The sequence below is a fragment of the Triturus cristatus genome, chromosome 2_2, assembly GCF_964204655.1.
Source record: "Triturus cristatus chromosome 2_2, aTriCri1.1, whole genome shotgun sequence".
Classification (NCBI taxonomy): Eukaryota; Metazoa; Chordata; class Amphibia; order Caudata; family Salamandridae; genus Triturus; species Triturus cristatus.
In genome coordinates, this window is record NC_140582.1 from 965,415,321 (window position 1) to 965,442,557 (window position 27,237).

The 27,237-nt window shown below is 46.0% G+C and overlaps 1 protein-coding gene across 1 annotated transcript in view; it reads left to right on the forward strand.

The window, feature by feature from the left end:
* TAPT1 (transmembrane anterior posterior transformation 1) overlaps positions 1–21,587 on the forward strand; it is a 443,118-nt gene extending 421,531 nt beyond the window's left edge. Inside the window, exon 14 of the mRNA XM_085642381.1 lies at positions 18,780–21,587. Within this exon, the coding sequence (XP_085498507.1) occupies positions 18,780–19,006 (227 nt within the window). The 3' untranslated portion in view covers positions 19,007–21,587. The remainder of the gene's footprint in view (positions 1–18,779) is intronic.
* The last annotated feature ends 5,650 nt before the right edge of the window (positions 21,588–27,237 follow it).

A 27,237-nucleotide genomic window follows, 5' to 3' on the forward strand; every position in this document is an offset into this window, starting at 1 on the left:
AAACCGCCTTCCCGTCTGCATCTCCGGACCGGTAATCCAAACGGATGGAACAGTTTTGCAAGAAACTGTTTTCCTCCCTCAGTCTTGAGTTGCGGTCCATTAATACCGCATGCCTTTTGGACCGTTACACCCACTCTCTGTGAGATACGGTGGCGGACGTGCTGCCCCAGTGTCGAGAGGAGGCCAGGACACGGCTCGCCCAGGTTCTTGCTGAGGGGCGGGATGCAGCACGGTATTCCATTAGATGTTGGCTTGACACCATGGACTCGTTGGGCAGAGCGATTGCAATGACGGTGGCGATTCGTCGTCACGCCTGGCTGAGGTCCACAAACTATTCGGGGGACGTCCAGAGCACTCTCATGGACATCCCCTTTGATGGCCCTCGCCTTTTTGGCGACAAAGCAGATAGCACGCTGGAGCGCTTTAAGGACTCCAGGGCTACGGCCAAGTCCTTGGGTCTGTCGACCCAGCGCCAGCAAACTTCTGCTTTTTGCCCCTTTGGGGCCAAGGAAGGGGCGCCCCCGCACGTTCGTCCAGCCACAGGCCGCAGAACTAGCCTCAACGCGGTTGCAGACGTGGATTCAGCCGTGGCGGAGCAGGGAGACAGAGAGCCGATCAGTCCACATCTGCTCCCGCAGCATCTTCCTCAAAACCTTCCTAGTCTGAGCTTTCAGGACCATTTCACGCCAGTGGGAGGCAGAGTTTGCCATCACCTGCTCCACTGGCGTACCATCACTTCGGACAGGTGGGTGCTGCAAATCGTCCGAAGGGGCTACTCCCTCCTCTTCGTGGCGACCCCTCCAGCCATGCCACCGCAGTACCACCGCATGTCGGGGGATCACTTGCAACTTCTGCAGGAGGAAGTTACGGCTCTCTTGGCCATGGGGGCCATCGAGCGCATTCCTGGCCCAGAAGTAGGACGGGGTTATTACTCCCACTACTTTCTGGTTCCCAAGAAGGGCAAAGGGGGCCTACGACCTATCTTGTACCTCAGGAGCGTCAACTCCTTCCTCCAGAAGGAGAAGTTCAAGATGCTGACATTAGCTCAGGTTCTGGCTGCCCTAGACCCTGGACACTGGATGGTAGCGTTGGACTTGCAGGACGCTTATTTCCACATGCCCGTCCTGCCGGCCCGCTGGCGTTACCTGCGGTTCACGGTAGGCCACGAGCACTTTCAGTTTACCGTGCTCCTCTTCGGCCTCACCAGTGCCCCTTGGGTGTTCACGAAAGTGATGGCGGTGGTCGCAGCTCATCTGCGCAGATTAGGGGTTCCAGTCTTCCCCTATCTCGTCGACTGGTTGTTGAAGGCGGACTCGCCCCGAACAGTCGTCTCCCACCTCCAGACTACAGCCGACCTCCTGCATTCGCTGGGGTTCTCCATCAATGTGCCGAAGTCACATCTGAGTCCCTCCCAGAAGGTCCTCTTCATCGGAGCGGTTCTGGACTCGGCGCAGTTTCGGATCTATCCTCCCGAACAGCGGATTCGGGATATTCAGGCTCTGATTCGGATCTTTCAGCCTTTATCCCGAGTTTCGGTCAGTTTGTCCCTACGGCTGCTGGGTCTGATGGCCTCCTGCATCCTGCTGGGACATCATGCCAGGTGGCGGATGCGGGCTCTGCAGTGGGACCTGAAGTTCCAGTGGGCTCAACATCAGGGCAACCTGTCCGACCACGTCCTGATCTCAGAGGGCACTGCAAGACAGTTGCAGTGGTGGCTCACGGACCGCGATTGGGTCAGTGGCAGTTCCCTCTCCCTACCCCAACCAGAGCACGTAGTGGTGACTGATGCGTCCCTCCTGGGATGGGGGGGCCACATGGGAGAGGCAGAGATCAGAGGCCTCTGGTCTCCGGCGGAGTCCCGGCTCCATATCAAACTGTTGGAGCTGCGGGTGATCCGGCTTGCACTGAAGGCATTCCTTCCCTCTGTCCTGGGAAGTGTAGTGCAGGTGTTCACGGACAACACCACCGCCATGTGGTATTGCAACAAACAGGGTGGGGTGGGGTCGTGGACCCTTTGTCAGGAGGCTCTGCGCCTCTGGACATGGCTGGAACATCAGGGCATCGCCCTGGTGGTTCAACACCTGGCGGGCTCTCTGAACACCAGGGCGGACAAACTCAGCCGCCGGTGCATGATGGATCACGAGTGGCGTCTGAACTCGGACGTGGCGCAAGGTCTCTTTCGGCAGTGGGGAGAGCCTTGGTTAGATCTTTTCGCCACCGAAGAGAACGCGCAATGTCATCAGTTCTGCGCGTTGGGGCACTCGCTCGGAGACGCTTTTCGTCGCGAGTGGCGGTCTGTTGTACACCTCTCCGCCTATACCACTTCTGCCCACAGTGCTGAAGAAGATCAGGCACGACCGGGCCCAAGTCATCCTTGTGGCTCCGGATTGGGCACGAAGATACTGGTATCCCGAGATACTCAGTCTGTCAATCGATCCCCCGATTAGACTGCCTCTTCAGGAGGACCTTCTGTCGCTGCAGCAGGAGACAGTTCTCCACCCGAACCTGTTCAGCCCATGCGTGGAGATTGAATGGCGGCAGTTGATGCCATTTGACTTGCCTCCTGAAGTCTGTGATGTCATTCTGGCAGACAGGCGTCCCTCCACTAAAATGGTATACGCCTGCAGGTGGAACAAATTTGTGGCATGGTGCAGAGCAAAGGCTGTGGATCCCCTTTCCGCCCCTCTTTCTGAGGTTCCCCTCTTTCTCCTTTCCCTGGCCCAGCAGGGCTCTGCTCTGGGCACCATCCAGGGATATCTTTCAGCTGTTTCAGCCTTCTCGAGTCTTCCCGATCAGCCTTCTCTTTTCAAGTCCCCTGTTGTCAATAGATTCTTGAAAGGCATCATGCACATGTTTCCTGTAGTTCCTTTCGTGATGCCTCCGTGGGACTTGAATCTGGTTCTTACTTACCTGATGTGCGCTCCCTTTGAGCCACTTCATAATTGCCCTCTCCGTCTTCTGACTCTTAAAAGCGCTTTCCTGGTTGCCATCACCTCTGCAAGAAGAGTGAGTGAGCTCCAGGCTCTTTCATCTAAATCTCCTTTCCTTTCTGTCCATCCGGACAAGGTTGTTCTGAGGACTCGTCCTTCTTTTCTTCCTAAGGTGGTGCCTTTCACATCGGGCAGTCCATTACCTTGCCCACCTTCTTTCCGCCTCCGCATCCCTTGAAAGAGGAAGAGAGGCTCCACCGTCTGGACCCAAAACGTGCGCTCTCCTTTTATCTGGACCGCACAAAACAGTTCCAGGTGGACGACCAACTCTTTGTTGGCTACGTGGGCGCTAACAAGGGACGGGCGGTGCACAAGCGAACCATCTCTCGGTGGGTCGTTTTGTGCATTAAGGTATGTTATTCTTTGGCTAAAAAGGATCCTCCTCTGGGGCTGCGCGCCCATTCCACTCGGGCCACAGCAGCTACTACTGCCCTGGGACGGGGAGTCCCTCTGCAGGACATTTGTTAGGCAGCTACGTGGGCCTCGATGCACACGTTTGCCAAGCATTACTGCCTGGACAGCCAAGTCCGAAGAGACGGCTTCTTTGGCCGTTCCGTTCTCCAGGACTTCCTGGTGTGATCTTGGTTCGCAGACCCACCACTGGGGTTGGTATTGCTGGGGTATCTATTCTAAGGTAAGGAATCTAACTAACGTGTTTCTTTCAGATGCACAAGTTACTTACCTTCGGTAACGATATATCTGTAAGAAGCATTAGTTAGATTCCTTACCGTCCCACACATCCTCCCCGTTCTGCGAACCGATATCTAGGGTTAAGGTTATCCCTTTCAGGGCCCTAGTTTCTTGGCACCAGTGTCGGTTTCTTGCATGGCTCTGCGTTCCTGACGCGGAAAGCTATGTACAGAACTGATGTGAGGGTGGCGCCTAAGTACTCCGGCGTCATCCCAGCGATCACGACGTCGATGACGGACGCGGAGCCGCAGATGATGCCTACCGACGCGCAGCAGTACTGCTGACGAAAAATCTTTCTGGGTCCAGCCTGACGCCTGGGGATATTCTAAGGTAAGGAATCTAACTAACTAATGTTTCTTAAAGATATATTGTTACCGAAGGTAAGTAACTTGTGCTTTGGTGCACCATCAACCTCTAGTATCTCATCATCCTCTGAGACTCATAGTGCACTTTGTGAACTTTCAAGTAGGTCTGCTGCCGTCTGCTCCATAGCTACCCTCTGTGAGGAAAATCCATTTTCTCTTCTGTCATTTCCAATTTCGACCTTACATCACCCTTTGATCCTTTCCTCTGCAACATAGGTTTTTAACTGTTTTGTGGGTAACCATTTGAGCTTGCATAATAGCACCACTTAGCATGCATAGTCATAGTCGGCTTCCAGAGACTGTGTGCTGGATGGCCAGTTCAGAGAATATTAGCTAGCATATGTCCATATTGACATTGATGACTCACTAGGTTGGTGTGGGCACCTCACGTGCTTCTCTAGGCTTTCTCTGCTTTTCCAGAGGGTTTCTGCCTGTTTCTGAAATACGCTTACCTGAGCAGTCAAACCCAGTTGTGTTGTTCTCCATATAAACATGTTGTGAAAGTGACTGGTTGTGTCCATTCCCCCTTTGTTATAAAAAATAAAAAAGTAGAGTTGGTTCTTCCCAGGACTCCCCGATGATTGTGCTCACTGGCTAGAACCTGGAGGCGAGATTTTCTTCTCTTCAACCCTGGTGGCAGCTGGAGTCAACACTCCATACTGAGGTAGAGGGCTTGCAAATGGAAGCATCTTCTTGATGTTTGCATAAAATTCCCAGCCCACATTTTTCTTCCTTTGGACGGATAATGACATGGCAGTAGAATGTAACAGATGAGCCTGCTATTGTCACTGTTTTGAGAGACCACTAGGCTACATCTATTTGTAGGCTCTTTGAGCCACTGATCTTAGCAGGCAAAAACATTACTCTACTGACCTCTAATATTAAGAAAAACTGAGTGTAGGATTATGGGTATTTTAGGTCAATATGGTAATGTTCACCTCATTGTGAGACTGACTGTCCTTGCACTTTGGGAGATTAGTTAGAAGCTGCCACCTTACTTGGAGTGAAGTTTGTCTGTGGTGTCTTGCTGTTATTTTCTGTAAATGCTACTGGGTTAGTGAAGACGTGTACTCGACCTCTTAAGTGTTGTTTTTTGATATGCCAGATACCCTATAGATATCAAAGCCTCCTTGCATGCTTTTTTCTGCCTTACCTGACCCCATTTCGTAGCCCTTCCGTAGACTTAATTGGCCCGCAAAGGCATCAGCTGCACAGTTTTATTGCTGTTTATTCCCTGATCGTATTACCTTCATTAGGATTCCAAGATTTTGCAACGAGATTTCAGTTTTTTTGCTTCATCTGACTTACTACATTTCCTAACAAGCCAATGTGCCATAGCTGTTTGCACCAGGATTTTACCTGACTTGTCTTTTTACAATACAGTGTTGAACTTTTCTGAGATTCCCTGTGTGGCATTACACCATTTATTTTTTCCCCAAGATGTCCAGCAGGGCTATTCATCAGGTACTTATCCAAAGTACTGTTGCATCTATACTGAGAAATGTTCCTCTAGGAACTGGTTACTGGTTACATACCTTGTGGCTTTGCTAGAGAGGTACTGTGGCTTTTTCACTCACCCTAGGACTTTAGTGCCTGCATGGAAGACTACCAGTCACCTCTACGGACTTCCTACATGACCAGCATCCTTATGCCCAAGGGTTTTTGGCGAATCAGTCACCCATCCTTACAACATTTACATTTGACATACTTCCCTGGTTAAGAGGTACGGAAGACTTGGTGGTTTGCCTTGCCATCTGTCCTTGAATGTAAGCGCCAATTTAGACAGCTGGGTTATGGATTATTACCCTAGCTTTTGGCTTATACCAGACATGTTTCTATTTTCGTGTTCAGCATGGTTGGATTGGTTAAACATAACTTCTCTTCCACTGAAGAGTAGAGATGAGATGGGGTCTGATTCATGCTCTTCATTCTGCTCAGTTGTAGACAGAATAAAATGTAGGAAGTGTGGACTGGTATAAGCCTTATTTGCCAGCTTTCTGTGCTGTCTTCTTCTAGGCTCTTGTTTGAGGCAAACTCATGGTATTTTTGCGTGTGCCCCCCATCCTAGGTGCTTTGGTGTCCCTTTCCACTGGCATCCAAAACCTTTACTTTATGTCAAGCCAGCTCTCAAACGTATAGTTAATTATGTTTTAGGCACCATATCTATTACAAAACCTGAGGATTAGACTCGTGTTAGTTTGCCTCAAAACTGTCAGAAAAGAGACGTCCTGGATTTTTTTAAAGGCCCTATAGGTTCAGGAAGCAGACTGGTTTACCAAGCTGCCACGGCGTGGCATACCAGCCTGCATTATTTTTCACCAGTAGGCAATTTCGAATATAAATGACTGGCTTGGCTAGTAGAGCAACACATGTTTTGCCCCAGGTGTTCTGTGAGTAAGCCTGTATGTTCCTTAAGTCTTGTAATGTCATATTTATATTGTTCAGTCCCAGAGTATCCGTGAACGGTGATTCTAACCTAGAGCACTTCAAACCTTCTTAGCGTTGTGGTGTGTGAAATGGGCTTGCCATCATACTACTCTATGTCAGATCCATGTATCTTATCTTCACCGGGATTGACCTAAATCTCTGCTACAAACCTTAGATCATTGAAAAGCATGCATATTAGCTCACAAGGTTCCTATGTGTAGTTGGGTTCTATTTACAGGTAAATATCTAATAATATTCCAGATTACTTCCTGTTTGAAGTGTAGAATTTGATTAATTTGGTTTCCATTCTCATGTGACCGATTCAGTTGTCTGATTGGGTTTTACATTCTGATGCTCCTGGGGAAAGAAGGTGAAGGCCTGCTTGATATTCAGTCGTCTATGTCTATTATGCATGATCAGTTGTCAAGTGAGGCTCTTAATATCTGGAATTTCCTTTAGTCTTTGTGGTACACATTTGGGTTGACATCCTATTCCTGGTACTTTAGTCTTTATATTACTTTCCACCCTCTGTCCATTCTTAGGTGGTGTGAGCAACGCTCAATAAAAGGAAAGTGTACAGCTTGTTGCTGTCTGTGTAAAAGGGTGTTTCTTTCCTAGTCTACTTAAGTCAGTCAATCAGTACATCACACTGCATTTTTGCCAGACTGATACCTTGCTGTTGCAAGAACCAGATGGGTTGCCTTCCTATTCCAAATTCTTTACCTTTAGAACTGTGATAAATTTCAAACCTTTGTAGGCTTCAGAAAGTAATAATTATAATGTGATTTATAGAGCCCATAACTACTTCTTGTGAAGTGTCCCAGCACTAGGATACGGACTACAGAGAATAGTGTTGCCCAACTCACAGGATATATCTCAACGTAATCCAAAAAGCCAGGTTTTTAGGGTTTTTTTCTGAAAATAATTTCAGATGGGGCTTGCTGAATTATCACAGGGAGAGAGTTCCAGATTTTTGGCGAGAGAAGGCCAAAGGAGCTGACTCCTATTCGGAATCTTTTGAACTTTGGGATATATGCTCATTTTGCTTCTTCCAATCTTAGGTTCCTAGATGGTACATAATCTTTCACTATCAACTGAAGATACTGTGGGCCTTGAAAGGAAAGGGCATTATAACAGTAACAGAGCACTTTAAAGCATTCACCTCACAAGGAACCAGTGCAGCTTTCATAGTGCGAGACTGATGGAGGCCCGCTTGAGCAGTGCCTGAGTGGCAACCTTCTGGGCCCGTTGAAGCCTGTTAAAACTGGACTGGGATACTCCCAAGTAGAGGACATTGCAGTGGTCCAGCATTGAGGTCACCAGGGCCTGGAATACTGTTTTTTGGGGTGGATTTAGGTAGGAGATGGAGAATTTTTTTCAAGGATCTCAACATCCTAAAGCTTTCCCTGCGAGGGCAGTAATCTGGGCATCGGAGAGTTTTTCGTCCAACCAGATGCCAATATTTTTTACCTTAGACTTAGAAGGGAGTAGAGGACCGAGACTCTTAGCCCACCAAGCATTGGTCGAGATGTTGCAGTACTTGCCCAGAACCAATACCTCCATCTTCCCGCCATTCAGCTTTAAGCAGATTAAATTCATCCAAGCCGCCTCCTCCTCCTCTGAAAGACATAAGGAGAGGGAAGTGGCCACAGATTTGTTGCTGTGAGATAGAGTAATGGCCGCTTGCGTGTCATCAGCATGTGAGCTAATGGTAAAACCATTGCGTTCAATTATCTCTGCCAGAGAGCAGACGTGTACATTAAAAAGGGTTGGGCTTAATGAGGAACCCAGCGGCACTCCCTGCTGCATTGAATGAACAGTTGAGTAGAATGGTTTTTGAGAGACCTGAATGGTACGTCCTGGCAGAAATGAGGTTAGCCAAAGCAGTGCATTGCTGCCAATGCCGCAGTTTCAGGGCCTCTCGACCAAGATGTTATGCGATACAGTGTCGAAGGTGGCACTGAGATCCAGTATAAGGCTAGCTGCAGTGTCACCCTCGTCCATGATCTGACGGGCCGACTCAGGGGGCTAGCAACAAGCCCGATTGGGTGCTATAAGAGGTGTGTCAGCCAAATTGAGTCCCATGCAGAAGATTGTTGTCCTACAGATATCTGGAGAGCTGCCTATTCACGTGCTTCTCTGCAATCTTAGAGAACAGAGGAAGCCGTGATATAGGTTGATAGCTTTCAGGCTGAGATCGGTCAGGTAGGAATTATTTCTTTTAAAGGGGTACCACCATGGAGTGTTTCCACTGCTGGGGAACACATCCGTAGGAGAGAGATTGAGAAGTTCACACAGGACAGGTTGAATATTTTCGCATTCCTGCTCCAGGATGGAGAGGAGATTAGGTTGGGTGGGGAGCCAGCTTGAATGACGGAGCATAGGGATGTAAGTTTGTCAAGTTGGATAGGACAGAAATGCCAAAGCTTGACACTGTCAACTGAAGGGTCAAACCTTGCGTTCAGCTGTAGGTGGTTTCTGGCTGCCGCCGGGAAGGCGGCATAAATGTTTTCCACTTTTTCAGAGAAAAAGGAGGCCAGAGCATTACAGCTTTCTTCAGAAAGAAGGGATGAGGGTGAGACTGACGCCAGAAGGGTGAGAGATTTAACAGTCTGGAAAATTTCATGGCTAGTATTTTGTTGGAGTAATCTTGGCAGGACTGGTTAATGAGCAGGTGATATGCTTTTAGTGCCACCTTGTAGTCATCTCTGCATCCTGCATCGTAGGCTGTGCACCAGAGGCGCTCGAGCTTCTTGCATTTCTTTTTAAGGACCGAAAGTTCAAGGACCGAAAGTTCATCATTGAACCATCCTGCTGAGGGCTAATTTATCTGTGCGCCTTTTTTTTCCGAGAGTAGCAATATGATCTAATGGTCCTCTGAGCCAGCCGCCAGAGAGTGCTGGCTTTATCAACATGGACGCTGAGACCGAGCGAGAGAGGCGGGGCAGACCATCGAGAGGGGTGTGGGAGCAGTTGTACGCGCTGAGCCCCCGCAACTGCCGTATGTGATCGCAGGTACCACGAGTGGTGGGTAGAGGCAGAGGTTAGGCCAGGCCTAGCAGCGACATTACAGCCTCGCAACAGGACGACTGCAGGAGGACCGCAGCATCACTCACGAGCCCCGGGCGCCGGTAATCTAAGGGACCCAAGTAGCAAGGCGGTGAAGCGACGGTAAGGCTAGGTTAATGGACTAGTACAGGGGCCTTAACCCTTCCTGAGCAGAGGTGGCCGGCATTAGGCCGGTGCAGCTTGCCAGTGTCTGGGTAGCCCCACCAGCCCTGCCCGTCCTCCCTCTCACCCGCCAGCACACCCCCTCACTCCTTCACCGCACCCTCCACAGCTGGTTTCCTGCAACACCATTGCAACACTGCCACACTCAACTTGCCCCCACACAACGCTAATCCTGCTGACTCGTGGGATCCTCAAGTTACAAGGCCACCAGCCTAACCAGGACTACTAGAGAAACAGCTCTACAGCCACACAACTTCATTGCCTTGTTAACTCATCATCTGAGGCATCACTCAAGCTAGGTGCAGCAGCCACGTACAGGGCAGTGTGGCTTAACAGAGAACAGCACAGCACAGCACTGCACCCAATAGCCCCTCAAACCGGGAGAACAGGGAAAAGAAGAGAGACAATAACTGAGCCTAGAACAGCTTACCTGATGGGTAACAAGGACCTGTTCCATTATGAGGTCAGGGAAGCAAAGAAGGACACCGCAATAGGGTGGCAACAGACGGGCAAAAACCACGACCAGCATAACGCCACTTGTGAGTGTCGACATAGCCCCAAGGGCCTCAAGGAACCGGCCAGGATCACATATAAATTCCAGCTACTAAAAGACTCAGCAGCGTAATTTTCTCAACCACACTCAAACCATTGGGCTTCCTGTCTCACTCACACCCACAATTATCAAATTGATTGATGAACCAATCACCAAACAGGTTCCTGGCTTCAACCAAGATCCAGCCTCAACGAAAAAACAAAACTTTACGAACACCCTTGTCAGGGCACACTTGAGCCATCACGTAGGCGATAAGGACTTCCCTGCCAAACGAGATCTAGCATCTTGCGAAAGCACTCCGTGTAAGACCAGTTTAAATTTTAACATCAAAGAATGGGTCTCAAAGGGGAATGGCCACATCAGACCTGCAGTGGCAGCCTCGGGCGACTACCTGTCCACCAATAGCCTTCACTTACAAACCTTCCCCGGGAGTCCAGAATTACTCTCATATGAGTTTGACCAACAACAATTAAACCCAGGGACAGGACTGGACCGAACACAACGTGAAGTCCTCTTAATCGGACTCATGACTAATCCCAAGAAATGACTGAGGAAGAGACAAGCCCAGGAACAGGGAGAAAAAGAAATTACTGTTATCAGTCCAGATTATGAAACAACCAAACAACTGGGCACCAAATCAGAAGTAGAACCAGGAACTGACTACCCAGACCTCACCAGATCAATGGGATGCCCTCCTAGCATCCTATACACCTGAAGCCGATTGGCTTAAATGCGAAATTGAAGGCACAGATGCACCAGAAGGAACTGCACTTACACAGGGGAGCCCACATCCCTCAACCTGTGGAAAGCCAGCAGGCAAGACTGAAGACACAGAGGGACCAGAGACAACTGAGCCTGTACAAGGTAGTCCGCATCTTTCAGCCACCGGGAAACCAGCGCACCAATTGATTAATGGCACCTGGCCCTCCCTGCTAAGGACCATCCAAACAATGATCAACGTGCAAACATACCACTCACTCAAAATGGACATTCAAATAGAGGTCCTGAACACCGTTACAACCTATGTGTCTAGGATAGACCAGAAAATAGCTGGCCTGAACAAACTAATCAAAAGAGCACTAGATAGTGTAATAAACCTCAACCCCAATTTTGGAGAAATTAAGCTGCCTCCCCAAAGTCGGGGGAGAGGGGGGCTGGGGGGGGGAGCTGAGGGGGGGGGTGGGGGGGAGTCCTAGAGGATCTGAAAGCCACAAACAAAACAGATAGTGGTTAACCACGAGAGTTGACTGCTCACCGACTCACAAAGACACGCAGCCAGTTCCAGAAACTAACCACGGAATGGCCCAGGAAGAGATTACCACGGGGAATAGCAGCTTTGGCAGTAAAGAGAAAGCGATAAGGACTTCCCCAGATAAAACAAGTGAAGCAACTATTGGATTTAGAAGAAAAATACTCACCCCTTCGCAAAACCAACTAACCAAAAAAAGAGTACCACAAACCCACCGGCTCAACAAGAAAGAGTACAAAACCAAAAAAAAGGAGCCAAAAAATTAAATCCCAAAACAAAAACCTGTCAAAACCAACCTGGTTGATGTAACATGTCTCCTGTACTCAGTACCGTATAAGGAATGCTGAAACTAGTAGAGAAACCCCCACAGTGAGTAGGTCAACTGCATCACAACCTCTTAACACCAATGGTGACCCCAAGGGGACTAAAGGGTTAAACTCTACAATGATTTCAAAAATTTCACATCATTCATCCAAGACACGCTCGACAAATGCAGTTAAAGATGGCACCCCACAACAAGCAAGGGACATCATAGAAGACAAAGGGGGAGAAAGCAGAGCAACAACCACCAGCACGGAAGGCCAAGGATATGTAAAGGACGCACAGCATGGGGTAGTAGTACCCGAAATACCCATTACTCAAAAAACAAACACAAGCTCCACTTCATCCTTGAGATCAACCAAGCATGGCCAAACACCCACCTAGTAAGGACCATCCGCAACATTGAAACAGGGATCAACTTTCGTCAAGTGCCCCAGTTCCGCTTGGAATCAATCAGTTCAAACCCTCAAGAGAAACACACCGCTTACAGGAGTGGTTATAGTGGCCCAGCAATGACGATCGCCAACTGCATGCAAGGGACAGCACCCACTCAAATACCCATAGATAATGCCCCACCTCACAACCTGAGCGCAACAGCGGGAGGGGACCACCTGGATCCAAAAGAAAGATCTCAGACCCTGTTTTAGTAATCGACCGTCAAGAGGATCGGGCCCCAAGTTACACAAAGCTGTCAGGATGGGAGGCAAAGGGAAACTGCCCCAATGGGCCCACAAGCACTACCAACATCAGCGGCCCGACACACTAAGATATCTTCAGTCATTCTCAATAATAGCTCTGCAGGAACATGGGCACCTGAACCAATTGCAATCCCGGGATTCACCAATTCCCTGATCCCAGCCATCAGAGAAGCAAAATTCGGACGATGGAAAGGTGGCCTGGGAGTATATGTATCAACAGCACTCACAATGAGTTTCAATGCTCAAACAACCGAACATAACAGACTCCAGATAATGCACCTAACCTTTACAATCAAAGGGAAAGAACAGCACCTCACGTTGATAAATATCTACATACCACCAACACAAAAAGATCGTACAGAGCTGTCAAAACAGATAATAAATTACATCGCTGACTTGGAAGGCGAGCATCAAGATATCTCACTAATGGTGGCAGGTACTTCAACATGACACTACTAGGCCACACCATCAACAGCAAAGGTACTGGGGTCTAGGAACGGGAGTGGGACATTTCCAAAGAAATCCAACTAGGCACAGCAAGGAAGGACCAAATGGGTATATCCCTGGTACGGAAACTGGAGCATCTGACGCTACGAGTTCTAAATGGCCGCATTAACTGAGATATTCCCCAGCTTTCCCGTTTCATTCTCAATCCGGCAGCTCACTAATAGACCACACTGGGGTGTCTCTTCCCCTACTACACTTAGCTCTTTCATATATGCTCTTTCATATAAATGGGCTCAAGACCGGAATGCGACCACTTACCTCAGGAGCTGGCACTGGCCATGTCACCAACAGAGAATAAGCATTCATCAGATGTAGCCAGAATCGCATACTCAATCAACTGTAAAAAGAATTTGGTGGTCGAGCGAAAGACTGGAACATGAAGCAACCCGCCACTTGGAAAAATCCCATCAATTAAATGGCACAATCACAGACAAATTGGTTGAATTTACCACCGCCCACACAGAACAGTTCTCAACCAAAGTAAATCCTGGGACTGCGCAGCCCAGATAAACCTCCTTAACCGCCCATAATTCATATAAGTTAGTAAACTCCTGAAGTGGGAAGTCAATAAGGCTTTGGGAGCAGCTCAACACAGCCCCTCAAATGAAGAAAACAGTGCCACCCTGAAAGGAGCAAAGCGAGCCTTTAGGTGTACAATATGGGCAATCAAAAGAGAAAACATGGACACCTTTTGGGCTAAACTCATTTGGGACTTTAGGCACAATAACTCTAGGTTCAAACATCTCAGAACTGGATTGGGCTGCCTTCCTATTAGCCCACTTGAATCCTCAACCATATACAAACCCTATCCTGCACAAGAACGGATCAGACAACTCTGGATCGGATAGCAGACTGGCCCCAATGCGGTAGTCAGGCAAGCCAGGCAACATCAAAATCAAGCTCGAGGAGGTGCAGCGACAGTTCACCAAGGGGGCGGTACACCGGGGCTCCGAGACCAAATGGGATCCCCCATGCAATATATAAAACCAACCTGGTAAAATGGGCCAAAGCAATGGGGTCACTCTTTAATTACAACTTAACTGCTGGATCAATCCTACCTTCCTGGAGCGGATCCTTCATCTCTCCAATCCGCTCCCTCCTGGCCACAGGAGAAACAGTAGCCCTAATCTTCCTCGACCTCTCAGCGGCCTTCGACACAGTCTCCCACCGCACCCCAACACGCAGACTCCACGATGCAGGGATCCGCGACAAGGCCCTCGACTGAATCCACTCTTTCCTCTCCAGCAGAACGCAGCGAGTCAGACTCGCTCCTTTCCTCTCGCACCCTACACCAACCACCTGCGGAGTCCTCCAGGGGTCCTCACTCAGCCCCACGCTCTTCAACGTCTACATGGCTCCACTCACCCCCATCGTCAGAACACACGGACTAAACATTGTTTCATACGCAGACGACACCCAGTTCATCCTCTCCCTATCCAACGAACCCAACGCAGCAAAACACAACTTTCAAGAAGGCATGGAAGCTGTCGCTAAATGGATGAAAAGCAGCTGCCTACAACTCAACACTGACAAAACAGAAGTACTCATCATGGGCCCACACCCCAACGCCTGGAACGACACTTGGTGGCCCCCGCCCTCGGAAGCCCACGGACCACACCCACAACCTTGGAATCATCCTGGACTCTGAGCTCAAAATGGACCGCCAGATCAACTCCGTCACATCCTCCTGCTTTCACTACCTCCGCCTCCTGCGTAAGACCTTCAAATGGATCCCCCTCGAGCACAGAAAGACCATCACTCACGCCAGCAGACTCAACTACGGCAACGCACTCTACGCCGGAATAAACAAAAAACTCACCCGCAAGCTATAAAACATCCAGAACGCTGCCGCAAGATTGGTCCTCAACCTGCCAAGACACTGCCATGTCTCCCAGCACCTGCGCACACTCCACTGGCTCCCCATCGAGGCTAGAATCACCTTCAAGATTCTCACCCATGCACACAAAGCTCTGCACAACACCGGACAAGCATACCTGAACAGCCGACTCAAATTCCACGCACCCCAAAGGACCCTATGATCAGCCCAGCTCTCCTACGCTGTGGTCCTCCGTGCCAGAAAGACCAGATCGGGAGGGAGGCCACTCCTTCTCCTTCCTCGCAGCCAAAGCCTGAAACGCCCTACTGCTCCACCTCAGACAGACAACATCACTCCTCATCTTCACGAGAAACCTCAAAACTTTGCTCTTCGACAGACCACCTCCTTGATTGACTGGATCCTGCACCTCCCCGGCGCCTTGAGACCCCTGCGGGTGAGTAATCGGGCTTAACAAACTCATGATTGATTGATTGGCAAATTCCACCTTACCTCCTGAGAGCGATAGAAACCCTATATTCTAACACTTGGGTCAGGATCAACCTGGGGAACGGAGAAACCCTATATTCTAACACTTGGGTCAGGATCAACCTGGGGAACGGAGACAATCTCTCAAGGGTCATCCCGATAACCAGAGGGCTCAAAGAAGGGTGCGTATTAGCATCGCTGCGATTCAACTTATTTCTCGCTGACCTTCGGCCAACACTCTCTTCCATCAACTTGCACGCCCCGAAACTAGGGTCTGCTCAGCTATCTAACATACTAAACGCCGATGACCTGGTGAAAACCCCAAAAATGGGCCCTTAAAGGGAAGACCATCTGGCCTTAGCCGGATAATTGACAGCGATGGCTCCTTCAAGTCTCGCAAGGAGATCAAAAAGAAAGGGATGTCTCTTGCTGCAGGCCTGGCAGGAATGTTTAGACACCTAAACGGGCTTTCCTATACCATGATTCTTGAAACCGCTAAAGCAAAAATAGTACCTACCGTAGCCTATGGCTGCAGTGTTGAGAGGTAGAGATACTTTGGTCCTGGACAAAACATTTGTTCGCATATATAGGCGAATCGTTCATCTCCCCATAGCCCATCACCAGCACAAACCAGGCTCCAGTTTGGGCTAATAAAGCAGTCCTATGCAGTGGCGTCACTATCTTTGGATCTTTAATTCCGGCTAGGGGTATATTTAGTTATTATGCTCTTCTACAAGATCTTCCAACAGATTGGAATAGCGCGTAACTAAAAGCGACATGTCAGCTAGTATGGTGGATAAGTTCAGCAGAGGCCCTGGGGGCATGTAGATAAGAGCTCCTGTCACAGCAAAGTTTTTTGCAAGAGCCAGGGAGAAGAAGGAAGATTTGCAGCCCTCAATAGAAAGTAAAGAGAAGGAGCATTTATTTATTTGTATTTATTTATTTGCGGAGTTTTATATAGCCCTGGCTAGACCCGGGGATATCAGTGCGCTTTACATGAGGATCAGCGAATTACAAGTTACAAAGAATTACATCAGTTACATGAGCCGAGTATAACATAAGAGGAAAAACAATAACATGAGGTGTTAGCGCCTAGAATAGTTCAGACACACGTCCAATGGGGCATGGAAGGAAGAGGGGGAAATGGCAAAAAGGGGTAAGGAGTGCATATTCCGTCAGGCAGACTTGAAAGTAGTGATTTTTTTGCAATGGAAACAGATTTTACTCAACTTCAAGGAAGTGTGCATTAAATCAAATATGCTAAAGGGGTCTGCTTTCAGAAACTAATCAACAGATATATTAATTGTGCTTCAATATCCATGACCCTGACAGAATTGATTAAACATTGAATGACATGATCACAATCTAAATATTGCAAGCAATTCCAGTGGAGGCCTTTATAAAAAACTATCGTGTTCAACCCCTTCTTTGTAGCTGTAGAATAGTAGTGCCTGACAATGGAGAAACCTTGCGGGATGGCCTGTAATATATCAGGGATTGAGTACTTGTTTAGCCAAGTTTCAGTCAAAAAGATAGCATATGCCCCTCAAGAAACAAAACTGTTCAAATCTTTATAGTGCAAGTATTACTGTAGACCAGCTCTCAGCAATTCAGCCCTGGCACTAAGATACCCCAACACTGGTAATACTGCTTCCCACAAAAACACTAATTTAATTAACAGTTTCGCATTTTTAGCAAATTCTACCCTTGGACCTGATGGTTAAAGTGCTTTATTTAACATTTTTGCAGACAAATTCCAAAAAATCAATACATGCATGCAATCAGCCAAACATGTAATAGCTCAATATAATTTTAAATCAATAAGGCTATCCTCCATAATACAAACAGTTCAGGGACAGTCAAAATGAGTATATAAAGCAAAGTGCATTTGGTATGGAAAAAATATAAGTATTATTGATGACTTACACCAAGGTCAGTAATGAACACTTTGAAATCGAGTGATCACTCCCGAAAGCACACCCAATCGTTTGGTCTATGTATGTTCAAGGTACATTTGTGGACTTCAAAATAAAAGTAAAACTTGTTAAACTGCACCTTATGCATCTGTTCAATTGCTAAATATTAACGTTGCAGAACATATTTTGAAATACTTACATAATACATTCATTGACTTGTGATACTTATTTCTGCCATACACAGCTCAAAAAATCTCCACTTTATCCATAGTTTAGTATATTTGAGTTTGTATCTCGAACAGTAACCTGATCTAAAACTAAATGCAATCAAAATACTCCTTGATAATTACAACCACAATATAATGGTCCTTGTTAAAATTGCATTTTTATTTATATTATTTTCCTGAGTATCACATCTGAATAATAGTTGAGTAATAGATGTTAAATCTCACTCATATATTAAAGTTATTCATGGTTAATCAAGGTAACTATAGATGTTGGGACACAGAGTAATCTACAGTTAATCTAAGTTTATTAATTTTAAAGGTTTATATTCCTAAAACCCAAGAGACCTTTACCATCTTGAATTGTGCCTAGAGCATGGCTATTAGAATAGCCCCACACTTCCTAAAGTTTTGCTGTCAGCTGTTACGTTGTAGCCCATTTGTGTGCCCACAGATATTATTTTGGACCACTATGGAAAAAGGGTCCCTAGTCCAGTCTCTGATTGCTCAAGAGATAAGGCGCTGGGCTCTTGAACAATATATTGCTCTCCTGGTGTAGGACTTTCAAAGACAGACAACAATTTTGTACATCTACTCAGCCGACATAATCAGGACACACAGGTGAAGTGAGAGCTGAATTTCAAAATTCTCTTGACTTAGCTTACAACTCCATTTAATAAGGCTTCTCTGCAGTGGCTGCCTACCTACAACACAGACACATCTATTTCACTTTGTCATTAAATCTTTCATGCGAGAGTAGAGAAGAGTTATCCCGCTAAAAGCACCACGTGCGCTTACTTGGGATCCCATCATTGACTTAACAAGGGAAAGTAGAGTCCAAGTTAGCTGTAAGGGCAAACGATCCATACATTGAAGCATTCTTTCTGCACATTTGGCACAGCAGACAGCGAATCTCATGTGTTTCTTGAAAAGATTAACATTGGCCAAAGGGACTCATGTTTTCGTAAACTTAACATATAATCACAATTAAACAGTTTGGAGAGCTATGTACGTAGAGAGGGAACGTGATATATTGGAGTGAAATACTTGTAAAGGCCCTCACTTGCAATCCTATTGGCTTTTTATTGCGATGTAGAGGTGGCTGAATTGTGCAGTGCCATGCTTCCATAAGTGAAACCTATTTATAGACTGTCATTTATATTATTCACCATCGAGTGTATTTTTGATGTTTGATATATAGATTTTTTGTGATTACATGATTCTTCTAATAAGGGAAATATTAAAAATAACCTATTCTGACAATCAATGTAAGTTCAATTAAAATGTCTTTTTTCTTTTCCCAAAGGTATACCCAGCGATGAGAGTTTATCCGCTTCTGTAACTACTCAGCCCATACACCAGACTGAAAATCCATCTTCGCTTATAACTACAAATACAGATCAATTTTTAACAACGCCTGATGGAGAGGACAAAGACTTACCACAAGATGCTTCGGAATTGAAACACAGATCGGCAAAGAAAGATTTGCTGGAGATAGACAGGTTTACCATTTGTGGTAACCGAATAGACTAGCATCTCCTTCCAGAGAGAGTGAATTGTACTTCGTATGGATGGACAACATGCCTAACCAGTACGGCACTTCCATATTTATTTAAAAACTTAAATTATTACTGGCAGACAAAGAGTACGTTCCTCCCTTGAGTGATTTGGCTTGTGTGGCGTCCGAATCAAGGAACCTTTGAGAACCTGACAGGGTGAATTGATAACTTGAATGGAGGATTCCTGGAACGACTATTCTGCTTTTCTGCAAACAGCTTAAAATGATTTCAGCTCGACTTGGCTCAGCAAAACGATGCTACCGACAAGCGACAATTCCTTAATGGCCTTTAAGTGGGAGGATGTGCCTGGAAAAAGAGCAGGTTTACCCAGCATGCCTTGCGTTCAGTTTTAAGTTACTTACATAAACATTTTTGTACTACTTTTACAGTAGCCAAAGGATTTGATGGACTAAACAGTTCATTTTTTCAAGAGGTCCTCTTGGAAGATGAATGTCCAGACAATACAAAACATGAAATCGGAAAGAATACATTTCACTGTGACTATCTATTAAAAACCATTCTGCTCCGAAAGGAAGAGGCATCAGGACTGCTTTATTCCACTACCCTCTCAGGCTTTTGCTTGATTTATATCTCTGTGATTGTTTCATCAGGTATTGATGGTTCATTAAATTAAATTAAAACATGGAGGCACAAAACAGTTGCTGCAAGGGTCCGCCTTTCCCAGCTTCATTTTGGCCACCACAGTTAATCTGCACACAGCGCCCTTCTAAAAATATTATCATTTCATTTTATCATTTTGTCACCTCTAGTTTCAGTGTTACGTGGCACATTTGTCCATGTTAATATGTTAATTAAATGCCACCAGCGTATAGAAGCAGAGGTGGCACAATCGAATATAGCACTTACCGTAACATGTACCTTCCTTCCTGAACAGAGTGCCAGGAGAGTGCATTTTGCATAATCTGTATGCTTCTGCTGTTGTGTTAGAATTTATAAGCTTGAATTAAGGTTTACATCTGTCCCAGGCTAAGGAACAATACTTGTCTTTGTCTAAAAGAAGCTGTGTATATATGTTCTCCAAATTTGGAAAAAAAGGAAATTTCTCCTAGTGAAGTGAAATGTAAGCTTTGCTGAAATAGTGCCAGGATTGCTTGTTTTAGTCCTCTCTACAAAAAGTGGAGTGAATTTGCAACAGGAAGTATACATTTTATCCTAAATCACATGTGTGAGAGTAGAAAGCAGCTTTACTTTATCCAAATATGACCTTTTTTGTGACCATGGCATTGAATTCCAAAATAGGAATGATGGAGCAGTGAATAATTTATTTTAACTGCTGTGATTCACTTAGGGCGAATAGTATGATTGTTAACTGAATTCACTGCCGCCAGCTGAGTAGATATTGTGCACTTTATAAGTACACTTTTTACATTTTTAATTTTATTTAACAGTTTAAGTGATCTTCATAAGTATGTTTTTCAAAGCGTGATTGAAAAAATTGTTTTAAAAAGTATAGTCCAATGGAGGCATAAATTGTCTGTAGAATGAATACCTAAGTATGAGGTAAATAATTAATTGCAGAAGATTTGATCTGAATAGTCCTTTAACCCTCATACTCAGACATTTTACTTCATGTGTTTTGCTCAATACAGTAAAAAGTCTATTTTTGCAATGAATTATTTAAAGGAAATTAACATTTATTTTGCATGAACCTTTCATAGTGGAAATAATCAGTTTCCTGGTGTGAGATAGTACCTTTACATTTGATGGTTAATACAGCTTGCTTCGGGGGCAAAAGGCAATTAAAATATTTTTGTTTACAACTTTCAAATCTACAGCTTTTTCAGCCTTAAACATATGACATCTTATCTGGGCTCTCTTTCGGTTCATATGAGGAAAGGACTTGAATGTTCTAACACCACACTTGTAGGAAGGAGTAGGTGTAACTGCAGTTCTGGCATACTGTTCCTGTATTGAAAACACATACACCAACAGTGACTTGTAGGGCCTCTGCCTTGTCTGAAACATAGAAAGAAACTGTAATTAGTCACTTCATACAGGTTTCAGGGATCCAAATGCAAAAATAGTTCATAAATTATTCACTGGTGTAAAAAAACGTGGGATAGTCCATCTTTCGCCACATGGTGCTTATGTTCAGTTTTTTAGTGCACAACACCCTCAACTTTATTATCAAGATATTGGTTTCATTAATATAGAATAACACACAGAGATGCCATTCAGCGCTGTTTAGGGTTTTACATGATCTTTTGTGTTGACGGTACATACACATGAACCATATGGAAGAATGGATAGTTAAGCCTAATACCTTGATTCCTGAACTCGTGTTATTTTTAAAGACCATTTAAAAATTATTTTTATAGTTTGCTCTAAACTTGGAGACATTGGCAAAGCCAGCAGCTCACAGGACTGTCAGTGTGGTGCAGCAAATACATTGTGTAGTAGTTCTCAATCAAGAACTGAAAGGGGAAGTAAGGCATGATTTTCATTGTTCTTCTGTTCACAAATCATATTCAGTAACAGTTTTATAAATGCATCTCGTAAGGCAAAATAAATTCAGTTTTGTAATCTTTCTTAAACAGAGCGTCTTTTTTTGCGTATTCCTTGTCATGAATACATCTATATTGTGAAGAACTTTATGCTGTTTCTGGTGCCTCATGAATTTGTGTTTCATCCATGCCACGGTGGCACTATTAATAGCAAAGTGTTAAATGTAGCAATGTTTGGTTGCTTTAGTGCTTAGTATTAAAACAGTAAATGCCAGAGCCCAAAATCTTTCTTAGGAGTGAGCAGCCACCACCACTGATGGGTCCACCCACTCCCAGTGTGGACACTGCTCATTATGTAGGTTCTAACACTACATCTGCCTACAATCAGCAAAAAAGGTGCCAAAACGATGGATTTGTCAACAAAGTTGCCATGAAATTTATATGACATCTTTCTTCACTTTGATTTTCTATCTTGCTTTGGAAAAAAAATCTAATCTTGCAGTTGCATGCTGTAGATAGCAATGCTAGATAAATACTACAGGTTCCTACTGCTTAATTACATTGACCTTGCCGGATCAAAAAGACAGATTACACCATTCGTACGTGCTCAGGCTCCTGCCAGCAGTAGTGATACACACATTGTTTCCTTTAGAAATTATTAAATGCCTTTCATACAAGACATGAAACAGCCATTGCAATAAGTGGTATCAAGCAACCAGAATCGGCGATAAGGTTGAATTTTTCATGAACTGTTTATCAATTATTGGCTTTAATTATAATTCTGGAAATATAACATACTGAAATGTAATAATTGTGTATGAAGCATTTACTAGTTTCTACAAATGTGTATGCATAAACTTAAAATACAAAAGGTTCAATTTGGATAAATAAGCTCAATAGCCTTCATCACCACTCCCTTCACCCCCTCCACCCCCTCGCCCCCAATCGCAGAAAAACAGTATTTCTGATGGATACTTCTACCTGCACGTTTCTCACCTGTAGAATAATCCCAGGCTTCAGACTGGATCCAGAAACTTCAAATCTCTCAGGTCTCCAGTAGGGGGCACTGTCTTCATATTAACAACAAAAGTGACATTGGATGATATCACCGAAGTCATACATCACCCACCACAGTGCAACAACATCCTAAGCTCACTCTTGTGTGAGAGTTGTGTGTTCCTCACAAAAAATTCACTTCAGAGCAGTACATTGTTTCATCTGAAGCGCTCAGGCTTCAAGCTATTTCAAGACTGTGAGAGGCAGATGTCCATTACTGACGTCTATTCCATCTGCCTTTGGTGTCTGTGTTCGGACCATGATTCTTTTTCCTGTGAATACTGCCTCAGCATGCACCCAAAGGCCATCAAGGAGTATGAGGCCAAGTTACTCGTGGACTGAGCATGCAATGACGGGATCAGCCATCGTCGTTTGAGGCCATGCTGCAGGTCACTGGTCTCGCATTCCTCAAGCAAGTGGAGGAGAAACAAAAAACACCAGATACCCTCCATCTCCCTCAAGATCTTCTTCCTTGGAACAGTAGTTGTTTGTCATGGTGCCAGCATATCCTCCTCCAAGCAGCCTTTTGCCAGTGGCTCCACAAGACTTGTCCCCAAAGCTGCCTGGATCACCACCTACACTGCCTCCTGTGTTTTTAGTTTCACCGGCACCGGCTCAGTTGTTCCTGGAATTCCCGATACCTTCCTATATGGAGTTCCCGACACGAAGCTCAAACCTAGCACTATTCCTTACCACCATGTACAATCTATTTGCTCAAGCCACAGCACCATCATGCGCTTGCTCGGGCCCATGGCGCCTTACGCCTACCCATGTTTATGCTTTTGGGTCTGACACCAGTGCCATTTAGCTCTGTCCTTTCAGCACAGGTTCCTCCACCCTTTTTGCCAGCTCTCCATTACCTAAAGCCGCAGCCATCCACGTTCTGGCTAGCACCGCCACAGACGCCATCAACACCGCCGCCGCCGCCTCCTCCTCCATCACTGGACACTGATCCATCATCACTGCCTCCTCCTTTTCCAGACTCAAAACCCCACAACCAGTTCTTAGGGAGGCCCAGAGACTCTTGGCGGAGGAGGAGAAAAGTACAGGCATAGGATCTTTGATCTTTTCAGATCGGATTCTGAAACTCAGAATTTTTACATCTACAGTGATGATGGTAGAGACGAGCAATCTTATGAGCCGACAGGCCAGTGAATTTGATACCTACCCGAAGATGGCGATGGGATTCCTAGCAGAACCTCCTACTCCTGAAGTGATGTCCTTTCACTCAGTGATCAAAAGGTTACTGAGTTGCTGGAGATGCTACTTCCTGTGGTGAATGTCATGACAAATGTCCTCACCTCAACACCAGTGGTCAGTAGGCTCTTGGCAAGATACTACTGCTCTGCTCCAGCGCCTTTCTTTAGGGAGAAAGCGGACTCTGCCTTGGAACGTTTCAAGGTGAGCAAGGCCACAGCCCAGTCCTGGGACTCCCACAACCTCCGCCTCCCAGTTACTATCAGCAGGTTTGACACTTTGAACTGTTCTAGAGAGAACTCACTTTCTGCCAGGGTCAGCCCTTTAATCCCCAGACCCAAATCTGGTGATCAAGCTTTACAGAGGTATAGAGAGAGATATGTAAGTGCAGTGGTTCCCGCTAGAAAACCTTCACCACCTCCTCCGCTTCCTGCCTCGTACCACCAGGAGCGCAGATGTAGTTTGCTTCTCCAAACTCACACATACTCTGCTTGGGGCAGCTGTCCTCTTTTCTACTGGACGGGATGGTAATTTCATCGGACCAGTAGGTCCTTCAGATCATAGAAAGGGTGTACACCCTATTCTTCCTTAAAGCTCCACCTCTCCATTCCCCCTAGTTGTCTTCCCCTCCACCAGACCAAGAATCCATTCTGCAACAAGAAGTGTCAGTGCTCTTCCTGAAAGGAGCAGTTGAGTTATTGCTAGAGCAAGAGATTGGGTAAGGATATTACTCCTGGTATTTCCTAGTCCCAATGAAGGACAGCGATCTGCGTCTGAACCTGGGCCTCAGTGATTTAAATTATCCTAATTCCTGTTTTGCAGTCCCTTTTTTTTTTTTTTTTTATTGAGAATTTACTGGTGTCATACATAGGTTTATACAAATACATAGTCTTATCAATCCTATAAGATCATGAAGAAAGCACATAGTGAAATAAGCCATAGCACATGTATATAATACAAAACCAGGTTGAAGATAAACAAAAACAGTGGAATTTCATCATTCATGATCAAGAAATAGAAGCTGCGGAGATTATGTACTTGAGCTTCTCCAGCTAGCGAGTGGTGCCCATATATTCCTACCCATTTCCCTTACTTTTTTGCTTTTTAGTTCGTATAAACAAGACTCAATATTGTGTATCCCGAGCAGCCTTGCCATCCACATTTGGAAGGTGTGGGGGGGGGGAAGGATCTTTCCAGCCTGCAGAGATAAGGATACGCAACACAGCGGCAGAAATAAAGACCAAGGCTTCCACAGTGTTACACAGTTCAATTTTCCTATCTACTCCTAATAACAACAGTGTAGGGGATAGGACAATTCTACATTTTAACAGCCCCTCCAAGAAATTTGATATTTCCCTTAGTATCGTGGATAACTTATCGCACTGGTAGAACATGTGTATTAAATCCGCAGGGCCGGTCTGACACCTAGGGCACTTATCGTTCTCCACCACTCCCCACGCATACAGCTTCGCCGGAGTAAAATACAGGTTGAACAACGTTTTGTAATGCTGGGCCCGTAGGTTAGATGAGCGCAATAGTTTCTTATTTAATGTGAGAGCTAAATCTAGATCCACATCGGGGTCGCCTAATTTAACTGCCAATGCGGATTCTGTTTTCTCCAAATCGTCCTGAATACCCGCCATAAGATGATTATAAATGTATTTTATTTTATTTCCCCCATTCCCTAAGTAGTCCAACAAGGGGAAGCAAGTTAATACCGAGATTCTCGGTCTAATAGCCATCAGCGTTTGGACTACTTGTCCATACAAAAGCCAGTGGTTAGACGGGATCCCATATTTAAGCTGAATCACTTCAAACCCAATGACCGCCCCCCCCTCCAGAATATCCCCTATAGTCCTTATTCCTTGTTCATTCCAGTGCGGGCAGTTCATGTCCATACCCAAGTACGGGAACAGGTTAGAGTTCCATAAGAGAAGATGCGCATTAAACTTGGGAATCTCCAGCAGCTTTTGAATAGCTTTCCAAGTTCCCCAAACCCCGCCCATTATCTTAAACCTGGCCTTCTTATAGTATCTACGATCCACCTCCCTCAAAAGTAACCCTACGGCCTTCTTCCCCAATAAGAGCTCAAAAATAGTTGGGGGATCCCGACTCCTGTTTTGCAGTCCCTTCTGAAGTACTTGGATTTTGTGGTGGGTTCTACTCACTACCAATTTGCAGTACTCCCATTTGGCTTTACATCGGCACCTCAAGCCTTCACCAAAGTGATGTCTGTGATTGTGGCCATTTCAGAAGGTTGGCATTCTAATCTTCCTGTACCTGGACAATTGGTGGATCAAAGCTGGATCAACAAAGGTTGTAACGCATCATCTACAGTCGACATTCTTGCTACTCTCCAGTCAACTAGCTCATGCCTCACTCAGCACCTCCAGTTCTTAGGATCAGTTCTGAATACTATCCTTCTCCATGCCTCCCCGTCTCAGAAAATTCTTGCTGTTCAAGAGATGGTCCCATCCTTTTTAGAGGGTATGTAAGATCAATCCTGAAGGTCTTGACCTGATTGGTCGGTTGGCTTCATGCATTCTCCTGGTCACGCATGTACTTGGCATATGAGGGCTCTGCTGTGGGCCTACTCAGGTAGTAGTTCCAGCACAGGAGAGACCTGTCGGACTCCATTGTGATCTCCCCAGGCGCAGCAGCGGATGGTGTTTGCTGGGGTAATGAGGTCAACCTACACCATGGAATGTCCTTCAGTCCCCTTTGACCATGATGGTGATGGATGCCTCCCCCCGAGGGTGGTTGCTTATCTGGAGCACCTGGAGATCAGATCCCTCCAGCAGGTGCTTCACATTAACCTGAGTGATTCTGTGTTACATGAATAAGCAAGGGGTAGTTGAGTTTCAACACCTTTGCCTTGAGGCTGTGGTCTTGGGCACATTGCCAAGGAATCTCATTAACAGCCAATCACTTGGTGAGGTCTCTGAATGTCAAAGCCGCCAGCCTGAGCCAGTGTCCTCTTGCCAGTCACAAGTGGCGTCTCCCGCCAGAGGTAATGTAGTTCAGTTGGAGCACTCTTGAAGTAGGCCTGTTTGCCTCCTTGGGAAATGCTCAAAGCCAGCAGTTCTTTGGCCTCCTGTATTGGATATAGGGAGTCTTGGGGAATGCGTTTCAGTTGAAGTTGAACTTTCAGCTGCATTATGCTTTCCCTCCCCAATCCCCTTTTTTCTCGAGTTCTGAAGAAGATTTACCTAGACGGGTCCAAATCATTCTAATTGCCCCAGATTGGCCAAGGAGGGTGTGGTATGCAGACCTTCACGCTTCTCCCTATGTCCCCTGGTCAAGTGGTATTGTGTGATGCATACTTTTTCTTATTCATGATAAAGTACAGGAATATTAGTCCTGCCATACCAGCTGTGTGATATGCTTCATGTGTAGAGGATGTATGGCAGATAGACCTCTAGCTCTTTCTTGGTATGACCCAACTAAGTTGTCGCCAGCATACATTTCTCCTTAATCTTCTCCTTCG